Source organism: Schistocerca cancellata, chromosome 3, assembly GCF_023864275.1.
Source record: "Schistocerca cancellata isolate TAMUIC-IGC-003103 chromosome 3, iqSchCanc2.1, whole genome shotgun sequence".
NCBI lineage: Eukaryota > Metazoa > Arthropoda > Insecta > Orthoptera > Acrididae > Schistocerca > Schistocerca cancellata.
The window spans coordinates 119,698,545-119,720,600 of NC_064628.1; the positions used below are offsets into that span (position 1 = coordinate 119,698,545).

The window sequence follows — 22,056 nt, forward strand, 5'->3', positions numbered from 1 at the left end:
TGCATCCTGCCCATAAAGAGGCCATAATTCCCTAAATGGTGTAGTGACAGCTACCTCCTTGGACAACATTGATGTGGAATATATTACCAAGTACTGTCATGGTTGTACTGGTGGAACTGAAAATCATATTTGTGACAGTCTTTTTGTTGTGCCTACCTGCGACTCAGCACCTCCACTATATGGTGAGCAGCAACTTTTCTTTCCGTAATATTATGAGAAATCATAAGTGTTTGATTAATTTTAGTGGTTTTAGTGGAAGGATGGAATTTGAAGGTTTTGTGAAGATATTTCACAGGTCAGTGGAGAAATATGGTGTGATGTATACATCTTACTGGAGACTTAAAAAAGAGAGAGAGAGAGAGAGAGAGAGAGAGAGAGAGAGAGAGAGAAGAAGAAGAAGAAGAAGAAGAGAAAGAAAGAAAAGCCCAGAAAAATTTAAGTATTTAAGTACAAGATTGAGGAATTTGAAGAGAGAGAAATTAGCTGATGGTAAGTATGTTAGTGGAATGGTCGGCTTACAGATGAAGAAATAGACAGGTTGCAGTATTATTATGGACAAACCATAAGATAAAATGAAAATGACCTCGAGGGAATGAAACAGGCAGTATGGGCTAGGTTTCAACAATTGTATATGGGAACGGATACCAAAAACTGTTCTAGCAGGACTAAATACTTTGAACATGTGTGTCCTAGATGTTGTTCTATGTTTCAATGACAGTGCAGTGTCAAGACTCAATGTTATGGAACTGATGGGAACACCTGGTGGATTAAATATGCGTAGAGCTCTAATAGCCATTGACCGAAGGAGACTCTTTGAACCAGAAAAATCAGTGTTGGAAGTCACCAAAGAAGCAAGTGTGACAAAAAGAAGGGAGGAAGAACAACATAGGAAAAAAGATGAATACGGACCTGGGATGCATTACCGTGTTTACTCGAATCTAAGCCGCACTTGAATCTAAGCCGCACCTGAAAAATGAGACTCGAAATCAAGGAAAAAAAATTTTCCCGAATCTAAGCCGCTCCTGAAATTTGAGACTCGAAATTCAAGGTGAGAGAAAAGTTTTAGACCGCCCTCCAAATCGAAACAAAGTTGGTCCATTGTACCGTGAAACACTATTGAGGTCGAATGGCTGAAGAGACAGCTACAGTAGTTTGGTTCGAGTCGTAAGCTTAACAGTTAAGCTTTACCAAGTAGCCATTGCTATGTGTCCGGCGCTCTGTCCGTATTTATTTGGGTACCTTTCCTTTTTCGCATGCTTCGTTTGGTTTGAATCGATTGCTTATTTTGCTTTGATCTGATAAGTGCCGTTCTCTTTGTTATAGGGGTTTATGCCACTCTAAGCTGAAAATGCATTATTGTACTGTGTCATGCATTGTTTGTCGCATTCTGATAAAGAGTGTTTATGATCTGTCGCCGCTCGCGGCATGGCTTGCTTTTGTGCGCACTACCGCGGCTTACAATAAAAAAAAAGAGAGGAATTGTCTCGTAAGTGAAACAATGGCAAGAGACTGCTGTTTGTTGTTACTTACACTGCTGCTTTCTTTCATAATGATCAACAAGAAAAATAGACTGCGTATGATAGAAGATGTTCTGAACGAGAGTTTAGCAAAACATTTTCTCCGTTTGAAAATCTTTGCAGACGCCTCTTTAGTACATTACATTCTGCACAGAAATTAGTCATCTTAGATTTAAAAATCTAGTCAATTGCCGTGCTTCATTTCTGACTGTATCACTATTGAGCATAAGAATAATACGAATATAAACATGACATGATATGTATATTCTTCAGCATTTGCTGTTGTCTCACTCTAGTTTCGTAGTTTATTTGGCAAGACAGGATTTAAATGAGATAGCAGCAAACACGAAATAATACATGGCATAATGTTTACATTCTTCTACCTTTTCTTTTAATTTATTTACTGACGCGTGACGCAGAGGTTTTGGCGCCAGTATTTATCTTTGTGCCTGCAAAGCATACCTGTGGCGACACCTACCAACATTTTTCAGAACTTCCACTTACTTTGCACTCGATTCTAAGCCGCAGGCGGTTTTTTGGATTACAAAAACCGGAAAAAAGGTGTGGCTTAGATTCGAGTAAATACGGTAGTGCCACGGAAGTTTAATAGAAAAAGCTAGTTTTAATTTTAACTTGAATTTTCTGAAAGTTAAATTATTTCATGTTCTAGCACACTTTGGCTAAGAACGATTAAAGATAGAGTGCTGAAATTTTGTATACTGTCTTAAAACATGCTTAACTAAAAGGTAGAGTACTCTTGTGACTTTACATTGAAAACAAAATGCTTTATTCACGAGAAACCCTGAATTCATTTCTCAAATTTTTCGTAATCATACTGAAAACTTTTTTGTACCACAATTTATGACAGCACCATCTTTTCTATAGTCTGCTTTAAAGATAACAGTTTAAAGAGTTTCAGCTCTGTACAGTCACACACGATTTTTGAGAGCACCATGAGTGAAGTCATCTTTTTGTTGTGTGTTACGAAAATTGAACAGTGGAAGTTAGAGCAATGCTATGCCATCAAGTTCCAAGTTAAACTGGAGAATCTGCAACTGTGACCTTCAAGAAGGTGAAACAGGCCTGCGTGGAACATCCTTTATCAAGAGCCCAAGTTTTTCGCTAGCACAAATCATTTTTGGAAGGCTGAGAACATGTTGCCCAGGGAGACATTCAACTTAAAAACTGACAAAAATGTCGAATATGTGAATGCTCTCATGAAAGTGTTCCTCCAGGACAAACTGTCAACCAAGAGTTTTACAAAGATGTTCTTACTTAAAAAGCTCAGGAAAAAAGGGAATCAAGTGAGACCCGACACTGCAGACAAATGGATGCTGCATCATGACAACACCCCATGTCACATGGCCACATCCATCATGGTATTTTTCACCTCGGAAGGCATTACTGTTGTTCCACACCCCCACTGTTCACCTGATCTGAGTTCTTTCGACTTTTTTCTTTTCCCAAAATTGAGAAATATCTTAAAAGCACATGACTTTGGGACTTTGGAGAACATCCAAAAGAATGTGACTGACATCAAAGGTCCGCCCAGTTGAAGCCTTTCAGCACTGCTACAAAGACTGCGAATGACGACTCCTCAAGCTTCTAAAGGGAACTACTTTCTAGAGGACACCTGCACGGCAGTCAGGTATGCTGATCACTCAATTAAGGGGGCGCCCACCTCGGTCAATCCATTTCTATTATATAGTTCTCTAGCCTACAATTACGGTATCCACCAACCCACTTATGAGCTTTAGAATAACTGGAGAGAAAGTAACGTATTTATGAGTAGCTTAGACAGAAACAGTGCTGGTAACAGGCTGTTAGATAGTGGGAGATTAACACATAGTTTCAGTTTCATCTGACAGTACCTCATTTAGCTGCACTGTAGTAGTGGGCCCCTGGTTAATACTTGCTGGTGTTGCAGTGATACTCGAGTGCGTCCTGAGCTGGAGCAAGTCTTTCCAGGTACATGTTATTGCATATGGCTGAGTCTGCCTGAACACGTGTGTTCACAAGGAAGTAACAGCCACATTCGACAAACAGTGCTGTGCTGGGACACCTCTTGTGTGATGCTCATTGGGTCATTTTTTAATTGGACGATGTTATGATGATGGGTCCCAGTTTTGCATGTTATTTTACAATATGTTGTGGTTATGTATCACAAACTTTTTTACTATCTATGCACTTGTTTGTGCATCTTAGTCTAACGATTAATGCTGCCAATATACAGTAAGCTGGATAGTAACTACTTCTGCTTGCTTAAATGATACAGAAAGATTACAGTGGTTCATCTGAGTTGATGTTACAGATATTGGTAGCGCAAGTTTTGTTCAATATTGCTGAATTTTATTGTTTTCAATTTGTGGCACCAAGCAAATTTGTGGTCTATGGTTTGAACTGTTGTAAATAATTTAAAGCTTACCAAGTAAATGTAAAGCTTCTGGATGAGATTTAAAATATACTGTTGCTTAGAAAGCACTACTGTTAGTTTTTGCTTATATATAATATACCGTTAGCCTCGGTCTAATGTATGCATGTTTCAGGAAATTGACTGCATTTTGTTCAAAGGGATCTCGTGAAGTTGGTTTATGTTGTTATGAAGGACAATGCCAGTAGCCCCACTAGTCGTTAAGAGAAGATCATCATATGTGGAATGTATGATGTGAAGGGTGTTGCTTCTTCAAAAGATCAAATTACTGTCCAGACAACCTGTCATTTTCTGTACGCTTGTTATTGTTTTAAAACTTATGTTAAGATTCTACAGTAATTACATTCGAAAAATTGTTGTAAGTTGCAGAGATATTGTGGAAATTTTTCTTAGTTTTGACAAGATATACACTTTTAAAGATATTGGTCAGCATCTGTGAATTGCCAAGGCAATGTGGGTAGGTTGCTTAGATTAACTGAGGGCAGCATTAATCTGTAGACTAAGATGCACAAACCAGAGCATACATTGTAAAAATGCCAGTTATACGTAACTACAACTTACCATAAACCAGCCTCCAAACTCAGGTCCCATCATCATATTATCATCCAATTCAAAAATGACCCAACAAGCATTACATGAGAGCTGCCCCAGAGCAGCACTTATTGTCAAATGTCGCAGCTACAGACTAAGCTGTATGTCATAATATGTAGCTGGAAAGACTTGCTCTTGCCCAGGAAACACTCTAACATCATTGCAACACCTGTAAATGTTAACCCGGAACTCATTACCACAGTGTAGCTAAATGTGGTACAATTCGACAGTGTACAAAGACATGCTATTCCCTCACGAGCTATCAGCCAACTCTTGGCACCATTTCCATCTAAGCAATTTATAAACACATTACTGTCTGTCAAACAAATGTCCACCTCTGCTCGCTGCCTGTCTGTAGCTTCTAATTGCTCAAATAACATGTGAAAGAGGTCACCTGACCCTGCGATATCTTTGACACAGCCACTGTTGACTGCATTAGTTCCAACCATCTGTCAACTTGTTTGCAAGTCCTACCCTCAGCTTGCTTCCACAGTTCAGCTATTACAGAGCTTTCCTTACATGCTTAGTAGTTTTTCAAGGACTGGTTGATTTTTTTGGTCAGTGGTCGAGAGTTTGGTTGCTTGATGTTATCTTGGTAGGTAACGAATGTTTTAGGTGGTTCACAGTAAAGGAGAGTCCACTGTAACTAAGACAGAACCTTTGTTTTTCTTAACCATTTCTTCTTCTAATTATATACAGAGATTATGCTGTTGTACTGTTTGCATAAATGGACCTTGTATGGATTCAACAACATGGCCTACCATTTACTGACTATAAGCTCTAAACACATTGTTCTACAATTTTTTGTAGCCTATTAGAACACAAATTTAAAATGTTATCATGCAAAATGCCTGGAGATGAAGCCCTAATGCTCTGAAACAATTTTCCTAGTGATTCCAGAGCTTTCTGACTGGAATTTTTGCTTTTGCAAAACTTCTAAGTTTTGTCTGAAATGGCCTTTGCTTGTTTTCTTCTTTTGGTTCTATTTTACAGTTTAACAAACAATTTTTTCTGATGAGAACCAGCAACATTTTCCCAACAGTGAACTGAGTGCTTCTCTGATTTAAATTGTTTCTCAACACTATTTTTCTTTTCCCAACCAATTCAATAATTACACAATATAAAGAACATTAATATAGACCTTTAATGGTTATTTATAGTCGTCCAACCCCAACTTGGTAACACTACAGATAGAACTGACAAGGCATTTAACCTAAAAATAGAACCAAAAAACCTCAATTTGCATGTTAGGGGCACAATTTTGGCGCAACTGCTGTAGTGCTATAAATTGGCAGTTGGCCTTGAGTGTAAACAAACCACAATTATGAGTGCCAGAGGGGAGAGGAGCAGTGTGGGGAAATAAGCCCCACCACTCACTCACAGCACAGCCATCCTACATCTGTGTTCTGTGTTTCTACGAAAACAGAACTCAACACATGGTCACAGAGATCACCAATCACTTCTAGTGCCGGGAAGGTCATAATCGAACTCCACGATGAAACAAGACCACTCTCTTCACTTGTTTCAAAATAAGAAAACAACAAGCAATGCACAACACAAAGCTTTTCCTAATGGCTACCACACAGTTATTTGGTTAAGTTGGCACTGCCACAAACAACATAGTTCAGACCCAATCTCTACTCGCTCCCTAAAATTGCTACTTTAAATGTGTCTGCATTATAGTAATTTTTGAACTCTGACAAGCAGAAAAACGTGTTTCTTTGTTCTATGGCAAATTTTGCAGCATGTGCTCTTATTTTATACAGGCCATTCAATCACTCACAACTGGTGTGGCACCAGAGCACTGAGCGCAGTGATACATTGTTGCGTTAGTGCACTTCTTATTATGAAAACCTGTCCTTGAGCACATTACCTTTCCAAATTTGGTTTCACCAGATGATGTGCAATACAAGTAACCAAAAACTGGTTAAATTTTTGATATTTATATGCAGAAAATAAAGCTATTTCTTACTATCTCTGATAAAATAATTCACCTGGAACAATCCGCTATAAAAAAAGTGCTTATTATACAATTTTGCATTCTGAGGCAGGTTAACATTTATTGCAAAATTCAAAATTTTCAAGTCCCTAGTAACATGGTTTATTGTGGGAACATATACCCAGCATTTCGTCTATTTATGACAAACAAGACAGTGACTGAATACTTACATTTTTAGTGGTATTTTCTCCACTGCATGTGTAAAGACTAACAGTTGTGCACTTTGCAGTCTCCACACTTATCATTAGTATTTATAGTCATTGTAGTTTGCTGGGATTGATTTGCGCTACATTGTCCCCGGCACTGTAACTTCCACTCAGCCCATTCCCATGTTCTTGTCTTTCCCAAATTGTATTTATATCTGTTTGTTGTTCCTATCTTTAAGTCTGAACATAAATGTTACACCCATTTTATTCAACTGGTCTATTTGTAATCGTCTCCTTCATTTAACTCATACCCCTAAGCAACACTTATGTTTTTATGAACATCTGTGAAAACCAAATAAAATTTCTGTTCATACTTAAACTGTCTCAGCTGGTCTTTGTGCTGTTACACAAATAAACTTATAAGTCTTCTCCTTGTAATGCAGTACCAAAATAGAAAATACAGCAGGAACAACTATAATAACAAGCCACAAAGCCTTTTAGTGTTGAGAGCTTGTAAATGAAATGATAGAGGCTTTTCAAACTAACCAATGAAAGACAACTGAGATATATGTGCCAAAGATGCTGAACTGTTTCATCAGGATACCCTGATTATCGAATGATGGTCTGTGGGAAAGCAGAGTACTGTCACCTCAGTGTACAAAACCTGCACTGATAATCTTCTTTCATCAGTCACGAGACCAGTCATACTACAGAATACTGTTTGCATATCTAGATGTTTTTACTTCATATGGCTGTACTGATAATTTTTACACTATGACTCCAATTTAAAAAATTCTAGGATCCATTATCAAGTAAATTTTAAATCTTCTCATCACAATTCAATCTTGATTATCTGGATTGTTGAATTATAACAGGCAAGTATCACACTTCGCCAATGCAACAAAAAAGCCATTTTTATTGTTCTACAGCAAATGATATGCACTTAATCAGTAATTCCTTGGAGGAATCAAAAATTGCTTTCTTTCTCATTTGATTGTATCAGCTTGTGCACATATCTGTTTTAAATTTATGATCACAATCTTTACTGTATTTGTATGCATCTGTTGCTGTTATTTTTTTACTTTTCTAGTGTTCTTTTCCCATCCTGTTACTCCTTGTGACACTTGGTTTTTCATTTTTATACTTCCACCAATAACATATTTTAAAGACTGCAAATGAGCCGTGAAAGAGGAACAAGTAGACAGAAATATCAAGGTGAAACACACTAAAAATAGGCAAAAATGCTGAAGTCTACACTTCTCTATTGCATACTTGCACTACACCGCCATAGTCAGGGCTCTGAGAAGTTAGTTTCTGACTGACAAAAATGTGCAACAAATACTTAATTTCAGCATTCTGGTTTACGTGAATTTGTACATCAAAGTTTCACAGCATTGTTACACCTGGCTGGAGAAAAAAAAAGTATAAATCTAATCATAAACAAAATTACTTGAAGGACATGTTATTAACTAGTTGTATTTAGAAAATGAACTTGCATATACTCACCTCTTGAACCTGCCATGAAACCAAGTATCAGAGCCTTCTCAGGTCGTGTCACTTTGTTAGCAGTACGGAACATTTCTTGGGCCTCTAACATCTGCTCCCTCTGTTTCAAACATAAAAGAAAAGTATTGTAAAGAGAGCTCCTCCATAGTTCCAGACGTGTGTGCTTTTTCTAACTGAACATTTATTATCTCCTTCCACTATATCAACACTGATGATGACAGACCCTTCCAATAAATAATACCATATGGAAATATTAACTACTCTCCGCTGCTTAATGCATATTTTTGTACAGTTCCACTAATTCTATTTGGACTTTTATTATTTACAGTTTCAAGAGTCCTTTTATAATCAACGGGCCACACATCTTTTCAGAATAGCAGCAAAAAGTAAAATGGATAACATTTACTGCCATCCACAACTTTGATAATGAAGGTGACAAGATAGTGAACAACAAAAAAAAGAAATTGGCATCTTACCGTCAACGAAAGCCCCTTTCTCTGCTGTCCAGGATTATTTGTACCAGCAGCTGCATTCACTGGCTGGAATCTGATCTGAGTAATAGGGGGTGCTGGCCGTATTTGGATAACTTGTTTTGTTATAGTTGCTGCAGGCACAGCAGTAGCAGCAATAGCAACAGGTTGAACAGCAACTCCAGTTACTGCAGTGGCTGCCACTGCTGCTGGCTGTACATTTGTAGCACTGAGTGTAGACTGCAAGAGGGATTGTGCCTGAGGTTGTGGTGTACTTGGATTCTGCAAAATAACTTAGAATTACTAACAGTGAAGATTACATAATTACATGTCATAAATGCATCTCTCTACTTTTGTCGTTACTTTGCGAGTGGTAGGATTTATGAAGAAACAATACATTCAAAAGTGAAGGATTCTGTTTCTTTCGCAAAATTATTTTGTGTCAACTAATGTCCTCACGAAATAAAGTTTCTGCTGACTGTTGCTTCCAGACAGATCAAAAATTCAACACAACAAATATTTTTAAGCAAGTGCTGTTGTGATATCATCTGCTCATTTTTTTTATGGATGAAATTTTGTTGTTATACACCTACAGTAATTTGTAGGTTTGCATTAGGGATTAACCTCTCTACGTAAAAAACTTCAACATATACAGCATATCACTTATAAGAGCACTGATTATGTGCATTTAAGTGTGAAATGGAGGAAAAAAAAAGAACATTCACATAAAACATGAAATTTACACACTCCTTTCGGCTAAAAAAAAACACGCAAGGAAATTGGATAACTGCGTACCTGCAATGTCGTAGGCGAAGCTTGAGGAACGTAACTTGGTGTTGAAGTATTGGGGGAGTTTGCCAACAGAGACTGTCCTGCTGGTGAAGTTTCAGTAGACTGCGGAAGTGCACTTGCAGAAGAACTGGCTGGTGTTCCTGTAATATAAAGAGGTAAGTAATATATCTTTAAAAAAATTAACACAGTAAAATGTTAAGTCAAACTTGCATAAAGTCTTTAACTACTGACACTAAAAATGAGCCTCAGAGAATATCAAGGCAACAATGTATAATTAAAGGGAGTATACAATTACTGAAGCTGACTTTCATTGTGAGTTAAAGTAACAAAGTTACTGAGGCTGTCAAGAACAGGCTTTTTTTTAACAAGCTGTCATAACTAAACTGGCAAACTTACAAACGTAATCAGAAATAAGATTTTATCTTCAAGCAGATCAGTAAGGATAAAGAACTGTAGCTAATAATATGCTCTTTATTTACTGCTTCACAAAAGTCTCCTTTGCAATCTAGGTATCCTGTAAATCTGCTAGGGTTTGAGAGGAGTGACATAGAGGTAACAACAAGACTTCAGAATAACAGAATCAAAAACGAAAAGAGCTGTCTAGGCAATGTATAGCAGTCATTAGGTTTCAAGCCAAGTGCACTTTCAAATTTTTGTGAAAAAGTTAAAGAGAAGCATTAATCATTGAGTTACACTGTGTTTTATTTAACAAAGAACTTTTGCTCACTTTGTCATAATACCAAACTTTTTGTACAGTAGCCCAGGAAATGCAGTGAAACACTCCGAGGCTAAACAAAAAGAGTAATGGAACAGCTTACGGTTATAGTGCACCATCAACGGAAATGGAAATAAATGCAGCTTTACTAAACTCAATAATTCTGGCATTAGCCAATTAAACTGAAATATAAATATATTTCTATTCTGAAATGCAATTAGTCTAACCTGGTTCCCTTGGGATAGTTATAATAGTTGTGACTGTGTGCTGAGATGCAGGGGTAGCTGGGCTATATGATGGAGTAGCAGGGGCAGGAGTAGGCGTGGGAGGATTCATTGCAGTCAATCCAACAGCGTAGTCAGGTGTGCTTGGTGTTGTTCCACTTGTTGGGCTCTGTTGCTGCTGTTGTTGCTGTTGCTGTGACTGTTGCTGGAGGGCAGCTGCTGCTTCTGAAGCCTTCTTTGCATCTTCCATGTCTGCAAAAATGTGCCATTCAAGAGCAAACTTCAGTGTGCATAACAACAATATGACTACAATTTTAACGGTTGTAAGAATGAAACATTACAGCGGAAATATGACGTAGCAACAGATACATGTAGAATATTATGAACAAATTCACCTGATTACACACACCTTTTCCATAAATTCCAACACATAACTGAAAATAACTGTATCACACAGTCAGTCGTTCAAACACAGATTATACATTTTTATGAGAGCAGATTTTAGTGCATGAATCACACCCAGTTACAGAAATGGATTCTAGCAAATCATCAAAAGTACAGTGCACACACACACACACACACACACACACACACACACACACAAATTTAAATCCGCCGTGCCCTTTTGAAGGAACCATCCTGGCATTTGCCTGAAGTGATTTAGGGAAATCACAGAAAACCTAAATCAGGATGGCCGGATGCGGGTTTGAACCGTCGTCCTCCCAAATGCGAGCCTAGTGTGCTAACCACTGCGCCACCTCGTTCGGTTGAAATCTTGTGCTCCCTCCAAATGCTAGTATGCTTTGGGGTGTTCACCTCAGCTGCTCAATCTATGTACCTATCTGTGATTTGGATCTAGCACCTGAAGAAAAATACTGGGTTTGTTGATGAAATACTGTGCAGCAAAATGAAACATCCTACTTGGCTGAATACTCAAAAAGCCAACTACAGTGGAACTACGATTTTACATTTTTCATGATTCTGTGCCACAAATTTGTAGCCCTTGTGAAAAACCCATAAAATCAATCCTAAAAATTCTCAGATTTTACGTTTCTTCCTAGTAAGGTTTCCCTAGATTCTACATTCTTACTTGACATCTCGCGCTTGACTTCATCCCATTTTCTTTCTACTGACATTTGATGTGACTGAACAAGTGATAAGTGGCGCAAAAGATTGTTCAGACTACGGGTGGCGGCAGAGTTAATGGAATATTTTAGGCTGCTGCGGAGAGGGGAGATGTCAGAGAGGAAATGCTGACATAATCCATCATTGGCATTGCCAACACAACTAGAAATGTTTAGCTTCACCAAGAAATTAGGATACAACTACTGATAAGTTGCAGCAGCAATGGAAAAACATGAGAGTCAATGTAAAGTGTTCCGGACTGAGCTGATACACGATGAAGTGGTCCAGCCCCCACCCTTTCTAGTGCCACTTACAACTCAGTTTCATCTTTAGCAACAATCTTGGCTCTCAACCTTTTAAATTCCAACACTCAGTTTCTTACGAATATACTCAGTTACGAAAGGTTGGCCATTTCCAGCTAGTGAGCTCTTATTGATTGGCAGCTTGTTACGTCACCCAATAGCCAACGCAACCACCACACCACAATAACACACATAAAATAAGCTCACCACTTTGTTTAGCTCACTATGTAATAAGTTTACAGACCTTAGCCTATGAAACATTCAAAATTCTTGAAGTACTGGATCATAAAGTATAAACAGACACAATAGCTATAACTCAATGTCAGTGTGAGAATTTCATTCTTCTCCTCCTAGGCAGCAATTTTATCAGTACTCTTAACGTCAACTAACATAACCAAATCACAAACCCATAAACAAAAAATAAATTTCAAAATTTTACATCATATGATAGACCTATTAGGGAAAAAAGTGAGTTTTGCCATAAGTAAAACTGTAGGGTACGTAACCTTTGCTAATGATGTACGAGGTAATTGTGCCATTTCCCAGGAAACTACTGCCACAAATTATATCATAGAACACGCAGTTTTGAGACGTCTTTCATTTTCTGTTCACCTCGAAAATGGCAAAAATTTAATTTACATGGTGAAATAAACTGAAAACTGTGTAATACAGTGAAAGCTACTGGATTACAACATCTCTGACATTTGTAACATCTCAGAGGTTTTTAACATCTTGGATGCTTGTTTTCCACCTAAAGCCAATAGCTGCATAGCGTGGTGAGATCATGCTAATGCAGGGACTTCTAGCATACAGAGTAATAAACAGCAAGCTTACTTAGGGGCTTGTTCTGAGTATAGCAAATGGAGTGACCATGGTTTCCATTAGGTTTAGTGTATATAACTATATCTCATTTACCCTTCTATATCGTGCATTAAGCTTATTTATAGTCGTTCTGCTCGAAACCTGTCGTGAGAATCCAGAACGTATTGTACGTCAATCGATTGCAGCCAACACAGGCTACTCCATTTGCTATGTGCGGCACCAGAATTAACAGGAAGTTGTGGGATGGCTTTTCCTTTTTCTTTTTTTTTTGGCAATCCTCAATTGTGTTTAATGTATTGTGCTGGCAGCCAGATTTGTTATAAATGTAACAGATTGCTAAGACATAAAAACACTAGAATCACAGCAGGCTGCACTTTATGTCATATTCATTGGAATCAGTAAGTACCGAAGGAAGACTTGTGTTTATATACATGCTTCCACGAAACCTGCTGTGTTCGAAGTGCAAACGGTGCACATGCTCAACTTTGACCATTCAGCACAATGAAGAAGGTAAAGTTTACAAGCAATACATTAGAGATCACTGCACTCATGTCACCGGAGTTTGCTGCACTGCCATTGGATGCAGAGAGAAATGCACCCCCACCTGTAAGATTCGAATGCCTTTCACGGTACTTCATGGTTTTCAGTTTAATTCACCATATTACTCAATTTTTGCTTTTTTCTGGGTGACAACAAAGGAAAAATCTCTCAAAAATGTGTATCTTGACATATAATTTAGTCATAGAATGTCAGAAATTAGCTTGATTACCTAGCATCCAGATAACAAATTCAATTTTTTTGACATAAGTTTTTACTTGCTGTTACACATCTGTGTTTTTTTAAAGAACTGATGAAATTCATTATCACAAAAGACTATATAAACATTTAATTTCGTTCACTTACGCAGATTTTACACACTATATTGGAGAGTATTACAATTTTCAATCATATACACTAATTACATACATTATTGCTCGTATTTTGGAGGGTTTTAACATTTCCCTCGATTCTGCATTTTCCTCAGTTTTGCGTTTTTTAAGTCTGGGGCACATAAAAATATAAAATAGGATTTCATTGTAGTAACTAGAATAATGTTCACCATGAATCTCAAAACTTTAAATAAGAAAGAAAAATTCCTGGGCTTTAAACACTGCAGTTTCTTAGGAAAAACAGCAGTATTCTGAAAGTGGCTGCATATCTACAGCAAATAGTTTCTCAAATTTAAAGCAATGCATTTTTAGTAAGGAAAGGGCAGAAGTAAAAATTGAACGCACGAGCAAGCAAAAATGTGTACACTTTATATTTTACAGATGAAATACTCTCTGATTATCAGTCAAGTAGCAATCTACATCGACATCATTACTCTCCAATTCACAATTAAGTGCCTGACAGAGGGTTCACCAAGCGACCTTCAAGCTATTTCTATGTAAATTTCACTCTTGAGCAGCACAAGGAAAAAACAAACACTCAAATCTTTATGTGTGAGCTCTGGTTTCTCTTATTTTATTATGATGATAATTTCTCTCTACATAAGTAAGTGCCAACAAAAATTTTTCGCAATCAGAGGAGAAAGTTTGTTATTGAAATTTCATGAGAAGATCCTGCCATAATGAAACATGCCTTTTTTTAAATGATTGCTACCCAAATTTTTCCCGAGGACATGCAGCTCTACTGTATGATTAAATGATGATGGCGTCCTCTTGGGTAAAATATTCCGGAGGTAAAATAGTCCCCCATTCGGATCTCCGGGCGGGGACTACTCAGGAGGACGTCGTTATCAGGAGAAAGAAAACTGGCTTTCTACGGATCGGAGCGTGGAATGTCAGATCCCTTAATCGGGCAGGTAGGTTAGAAAATTTAAAAAGGGAAATGGATAGGTTAAAGTTGGATATAGTGGGAATTAGTGAAGTTCGGTGGCAGGAGGAACAAGACTTTTGGTCAGGTGATTACAGGGTTATAAATACAAAATCAAATAGGGGTAATGCAGGAGTAGGTTTAATAATGAATAAAAAATAGGAGTGCGGGTTAGTTAAAAATGTATGACGAGATAAAAGAAATTATTCAGGTAGTGAAGGGAGACGAAAATTTAATAGTCATGGGTGACTGGAATTCGTCAGTAGGAAAAGGGAGAGAAGGAAACATAGTAGGTGAATATGGATTGGGGGGAAGGAATGAAAGAGGAAGCCGCCTTGTAGAATTTTGCACATAGCCAACACTTGGTTCAAGAATCATGAAAGAAGGTTGTATACCTGGAAGAATCCTGGAGATACTAAAAGGTATCAGATAGATTATATAATGGTAAGACAGAGATTTAGGAACCCGGTTTTAAATTGTAAGACATTTCCTGGGGCAGATGTGGATTCTGACCACAATCTATTGGTTATGAACTGCAGATTGAAACTGAAGAAACTGCAAAAAGGTGGGAATTTAAGGAGATGGGATCTGGATAAACTGAAAGAACCAGAGGTTGTAGAGAGTTTCAGGGAGAGCATAAAGGAACAATTGACCAGAATGGGGGAAAGCAATACAGTAGAAGAAGAATGGGTAGCTCTGAGGGATGAAGTAGTGAAGGCAGCAGAGGATCAAGTAGGTAAAAAGACGAGGGCTAACAGAAATCCTTGGGTAACAGAAAAAATATTGAATTTAATTGATGAAAGGAGAAAATATAAAAATGCCGTAAATGAAGCAGGCAAAAAGGAATACAAACGTCTCAAAAATGATATCGACAGGAAGTGCAAAATAACTAAGCAGGGATGGCTAGAGGACAAATGTAAGGATGTAGAGGCTTGTCTCACTAGGGGTAAGATAGATACTGCCTACAGGAAAATTAAAGAGACCTTTGGAGAGAAGAGAACCACTTGTATGAATATCAAGAGCTCAGATGGCAACCCAGTTCTAAGCAAAGAAGGGAAGGGAGAAAGGTGGAAGGAGTATATAGAGGGTTTATACAAGGGCGATGTACTTGAGGACAATATTATGGAAATGGAAGAGGATGTAGATGAAGACGAAATGGGAGATAAGATACTGCGTGAAGAGTTTGACAGAGCACTGAAAGACCTGAGTCGAAACAAGGCCCCGGGAGTAGACAACATTCCATTTGAACTACTGATGGCCTCCGGAGAGCCAATCATGACAAAACTCTACCATCTGGTGAGCACGATGTATGAGACAGGCGAAATACCCTCAGACTTCAAGAAGAATATAATAATTCCAATACCAAAGAAAGCAGGTGTTGACAGATGTGAAAATTACCGAAAGAAAAGTTCAGAGTAGGTATTAAAATCCATGGAGAAGAAAAAAAGAAAAAAACGTTGAGGTTCGCCGATGACATTGTAATTCTGTCAGAGACAGCAAAGGACTTGGAAGAGCAGTTGACCGGAATGGACAGTGTCTTGAAAGTACGGTATAAGATGAACAACAACAAAAACAAAACGAGGATAATGGAATGTAGTCGAATTAAGTCAGGTGATGCTGAGGGAATTAGATTAGGAAATGAGACACTTAAAGTAGTAAAGGAATTTTGCTACTTGGGGAGCAAAATAACTGATGATGGTCGAAGTAGAGAGGATGTAAAATGTAGACTGGCAATGGCAAGGAAAGCATTTCTGAAGAAGAGTAATTTGTTAACATCGAGTATAGAGTTACGTGTCAGGAAGTCGTTTCTGAAAGTATTTGTATGGAGTGTAGCCATGTATGGAAGTGAAACATGGACGATAAATAGTTTAGACAAGAAGAGAATAGAAGCTTTTGAAATGTGGTGCTACAGAAGACTGCTGAAGATTAGATAGGTAGATCACATAACCAATTAGAAGGTACTGACCAGAACTGGGGAGAAGAGGAGTTTGTGGCACAACTCGACTCGAAGAAGGGATCAGTTGGTAGGACATGTTCTGAGGCATGAAGGGATCACCAATTTAGTACTGGAGGGCAGAGTGGAGGGTAAAAATCGTAGAGGGAGATCAAGAGATGAATACACTAAGCAGATTCAGAAGGATGTAGGCTGCAGTAGGTACTGGGAGATGAAGCTTGCACAGGATAGAGTAGCATGGAGAGCTGCATCAAACCGGTCTCAGGACTGAAGACCACAACAACAACAACGTGGGCTATTTGTCAAGAAATCTTTTTCTTTGAAGTTTCCCCACTCCTTAGGTATGGACCTTAAAACAAAGAGTGATTGTATCAGCGTACTCTGACAGGAACCTATCTGGTAAACAAAAACAATCTGGACCAAAGACATTGCCTTTATCTTTATTAACTGATTCACGTTACTTTGGTACACTGAGGATACCTATGCTTAAGTTACTCATGTGGGCAGCTATTCTTAATTTGAATTCTGGAATATTTACTTTATCTTCTTTGGTGAAGGAATTTTGGAAAACCGTGTTTAGTAACTCCGCTTTAGTGATACTGTCATCATCAGTAACATTACTATTGCTATCAAACTGTGAAGGTATTGATTAAATCTTGCTACTCGTTTACTGTACATACAATCAATATCACACTGAAAAAAATGTTTCAACTAGTTTCCTGCTGCTTCAAGATGATGATACAACTCTGGTGACAACCAGACATGATTTTACAAGTGAAATTATCCACCAAATCTTGCACTGTCACTGTCATACCTTTTATCATATAAGCTACTGATCTTAATTTTTTTAATTGGATGGATAAAAAAAAATCTACTCACCAAGCAGTGGCAGAACACACACATAAAAGACTTTTCGTTGGCAAGCTTTCGGAGCCATTGGCTTCTCCTTCAGGGAGAAGGGTTGAAGGGTGACTTTCCCAAAATCTACCCTTTTTCCTAGACCTCTCCAGTCCTTTTCCTTCACCTTCCTTCCTTTCTCTTTAACCTTTCTGCCTGAAGTAGCCACTGGCTCCAAAAGCCTGCCAATCACAACAGTCTTTTATGTGTGTGTTCTGCCGCCGCTCAGTGAGTAGATTTTTTATCTATCCAATTAAATAATTTTATCAATAATTGATTGTTTTTTGTCGATCTTAATTTTATTATCATTATCTTCAGAAAGTTACGTTTGTTTACACAAGAATGTATAAATTTTCTAAACATAACATCAGACTTTTTATACGACCATATGGTTATCAACTTACTTCATATAAGTTACAGAGCTGTTAGCATGTATTGTTATTTTCCAGTTTTTGGAGGACTGTCTACCAAAAAATGTACTGAAGAAGTTATCTCACAATTCAAGAAAAATCTCCTTCTAACATACAGTACCTTGCATTCGCTTTCGTTTCTTTGCCTGAGCGTATCCGAGAGGCTGTTCGTTTATGTCTAGAAGTTTTATTCCACCATCTTTGCGTCCAGCTGGTGTGCGAGGATGCTGAGGGCGAGACATAATAGGACTACTTAGTGATGGCGAACGGAAACCACCAGATGGAATTCGACTTGGTATGCCTTTTAATGGTGCTGAAAAGTAAGACAATAGTAAATATTACTGTCAGCTTCAGAGCTGTTCTAATTATTTAATCAGATAACAGGAAATCTGCAGATACTTACTTGTGTCATTCAGTTTTCGAGGCATAACTCGCGACCGAACAGGCACAGTGGGCACAGTGTTTTTCTTAAGATTACTCGCTGCATCAGCAGACTTTTGTAAGAGCTCAGCACGCAGTGCAGCTGATTTTGGTTTCCTTTTCAAAGTAAAATGCTTAAGAGGCTGGGTCTGTAACAGATAACACAACAAAGTAAGTAATATAAATAGAATATATTATGGCAATAAGCATCAGTGCAAATAAATTAAATGTTTCTGCATCATTCAGCAGAAAATGATAAGATTACTTATAAAATTAAGCAAAGGCCTCATAGCAAAGTCAATAAAAAACTCTGCTAGGAGCATCCACAGTACAGTATAAGAGTTGACTCGAATATGCATATCCGCTACAGAATAGCGTTCTTTTAGTCTTTCTAGACTGATCACATTTCTTCACGCTAACGTCACTGATGACACAGACAGTCTAGTCAATGAAGAAAAATTACAGGAAAAAATTTGTGTAGTCGCAAAATTTTTGTACAATCTCATACTAGAATTGCAACCAATAGAGTACGAGCATGGTAGTGAGGATGGGGGTGTCTGGAGGTCTCTTCCCCTCCTCTCTCTCTTTAATATCTCAAAGACAGTGGCTTATAGCGAAAATGTCTTCCAGCTCAAAATTAAACTACAATAAATTTCCTACAAAAAGTCCTATTAATGTTTTCTCTAGGTCTAACAGCTTCTGTGTTGCAAGGGAGTGGATGGAAAGGTCTCGGATTATTATGTTTTAATGATATAAAATAAATGTTTATTGTTAAATGAAGTGGGTTAGGAACAAATATTAAACGTGTATACCACATGTATGTGCAGCAGAATTATATTAAGGGATAAACTGTGTTCCCACGGAGTCACAGGGTGGAAGGTTGTTGGGATGGGGAATGGGGTGAAGGTAATTAGTGTGAGGGAAGGCATGTCGCTGGATTGAGGGCATACATTTCCCCCCACCATAGGTTTGCAAACTGAAGAGTGAGATGGCGATTCCCCAACTCACTCTACCATACAACATCACAGAAAGGAACTACAGAGAGTTTCACAAAATAATACCAACCCTTCCGCAGCCCACCTTATGAATCATTGGCTACGCAGTGTGCTGAACTGCCCAGGGATGTTTTTTTTCCACAATGCGTGTTGACACAATATGGCACACAGTTATGAGTTATTTGTCTTGTTGTGGTCTTCAGTCCGAAGATTGGTTTGATGCAACTCTCCATGCTACTCTATCCTGTGCGAGCCTCGCCCCTCTTCACTTCTGAGTAACTAATGCAACCTACAACCTCCTGAATCTGGTTACTGTGTTCATCTCTTGGTCTCCCTCTACAATCCTCCCCCCCCCCTCCCTCCCTTCCCCACACTTCCCTCCAATACTAAACTGGTGATTCCTTAATGTCTCTGAGTGTGTTCTGTCAACTGATCCCTTCTTTTGGTCAAGCTCTGCCACAACTTTGTTTCCCCAGTTTCGTTAAGTACCTCCTCACCAGTTACGTGATCTATTGACCTAACCTTATGCGTTACTATTAATACCAATGCAAAAGAAGGATATAGGCAGAATCCATGCAAATCTCTGCATAATTTGTTCTACAATGTTCGAGACAACTGATTCTTAGTCATCCTGTACACAGTGAGTATACGTGGACAAGAAAACATTCCCGGATTTCCCGGTTAAATTATACAATTTTTCCCGGGTCAAAATACACTTTTTTCACATTACGTGACAATATATTTTCCCACAAAAGTGGGAAACTTGTCAATCCTTTGAATGGTTAACGTTTAATACATCATCAGCGTAAAACTTCCACCACCACTTTAGAAAACAAATAAAAAAAAAAAATCTTGGAAATCTTTGATGGTGTGCAGCAACGTGTACGTTGCATATTTTCATAATTGCACCAAATACAGCATGGTAGTTCCCAAAGCACTGAAATCGAAATTATGATGCCCTTTTGTAAGCTAGTAAGCTAGTCATAGCTCATGTCGCGTCATCTCGCAAGCCAATATTCAGAGCATAGGACACATGATGTAGTCAGCCAATAGCAATATCACTGTTAAGTAGCACGAGCACACAAATAGTCAAAGTCAATGGTTCAAATTAATATACATAGTGTAGCTACACGAAAAGCTAAACCTTCACTTATAATGTTGTTCTCTAAGATTAATAAGCTACAAGAGAAGCTAAGCTTTCACATGTAATATTGGTCTTTGTGTGTGTTACTTCAAGATACATCATGCAAATGTGCCAGTAAAATTTAAAATAATGACATGAATGTCTGGCCTTCTGAGCTCAAAATTCTTCTAAATGACCGGTCCACACAATGTTATGCCATAAACGAGAATCAAATGCTCTGTGATTTAAGAAATTCATCGCGCATTCTCACATGTAACGTAATTCATCTTGCGGGGAACATGAGTGAGTGGGAAGTTCAGTTGCGGAATGCAAGTTTTATTTCAGTCGACACCACATTGGGCAACGTGCATGCCGCTGATGAGGATGAAATTATAATGAGAACAATGCAAACCCAGTCCACGAGAAAATCTCCAACCCGGACGGGAATTGAACCCAAGCACACAGCATAGGAGGCACTCAAGTTACCACTCACCTAACCAGGCGGACTGCGTAAAATGGAATTTACTCTGAAAATAATGCTTTTCAAACCACCATTTGCACCTATTAGACACAGGTTCGTTTCAGCAGGTGCCAGAAAGTGTCAGAAAACAGGCATTACTGCGCTTGCACAGCTATGATAGAATAGGAAGGACGTATGTGCGTACGTATAAAGCATTAAGATATCTTACATTACGTCATAAAAGAAACAGGGCCTCAGAGGATACACTAAGAGCATCAGAAGTTCGTAAACCATGATGTTGTTGTTGTTGTCTTCAGTCCTGAGACTGGTTTGATGCAGCTCTCCATGCTACTCTATCCTGTGCAAGCTTCTCCATCTCCCATTACTTACTGCAACCTACATCCTTCTGAATCTGCTTAGTGTATTCATCTCTTGGTCTCCCTCTACGATTTTTACCCTCCACACTCCCCTCTAATGCTAAATTGGTGATCCCTTGATGCCTCAGAACATGTCCTACCAACCGGTCCCTTCTTCTTGTCAAGTTGTGCCACAAACTCCTCTTCTCCCCAATTCTATTCAATACTTCCTCATTAGTTATGTGATCTACCCATCTAATCTTCAGCATTCTTCTGTAGCACCACATTTCATTTCAAAAGCTTCTATTCTCTTCTTGTCTAAACTATTTATCATCCATGTTTCACTTCCATACATGGCTACACTCCATACAAATACTTTCAGAAACGACTTCCTGACACTTAAATCTATATTCGATGTTAACAAATTTCTCTTTTCTCTTTCCTTGCCATTGCCAGTCTACATTTTATATCCTCTTTACTTTGACCATCATCAGCTATTTTGCTCCCCAAGTAGCAAAACTCCTTTACTACTTTAAGTGTCTCATTTCCTAATCTAATTCCCTCAGCATCACCCGACTTAATTCGACTACATTCCATTATCCTCGTAATGCTTTTGTTGATGTTCATCTTATATCCTCCTTTCAAGACACTGTCCATTCCGTTCAACTGCTCTTCCAAGTCCTTTGCTCTATCTGACAATTACAATGTCATCGGCGAGGCGAACCTCAACGTTTTTATTTCTTCTCCATGGACTTTAATACCTACCCTGAATTTTTCTTTTGTTTCCTTTACTGCTTGCTCAATATACAGATTGAATAACATCGGGGAGATGCTACAACCCTGTCTCACTCCCTTTCCCACCGCTGCTTCCCTTTCATAAACCATACTAAAATGTGTAATTCGGCTTGAAGTGCACATTCGTATATCCAGATTCACAATGAAGTAGG

At 38.3% G+C, this 22,056-nt stretch overlaps 1 protein-coding gene across 2 annotated transcripts in view; it reads right to left on the reverse strand.

The window, feature by feature from the left end:
- The window catches only part of LOC126177131 (negative elongation factor A-like), a 159,358-nt gene that overhangs the window by 10,735 nt on the left and 126,567 nt on the right, over nucleotides 1-22,056 (reverse strand). For both annotated transcript variants that reach the window (XM_049924400.1, XM_049924401.1), the window contains exons 4-9: nucleotides 18,159-18,324; nucleotides 17,877-18,068; nucleotides 10,395-10,643; nucleotides 9,456-9,592; nucleotides 8,667-8,942; nucleotides 8,191-8,290 (exon numbers count right to left, since the gene is read on the reverse strand). In XM_049924400.1, the coding sequence (XP_049780357.1) occupies nucleotides 8,191-8,290; nucleotides 8,667-8,942; nucleotides 9,456-9,592; nucleotides 10,395-10,643; nucleotides 17,877-18,068; nucleotides 18,159-18,324 (1,120 nt within the window). The remainder of the gene's footprint in view (nucleotides 1-8,190; nucleotides 8,291-8,666; nucleotides 8,943-9,455; nucleotides 9,593-10,394; nucleotides 10,644-17,876; nucleotides 18,069-18,158; nucleotides 18,325-22,056) is intronic.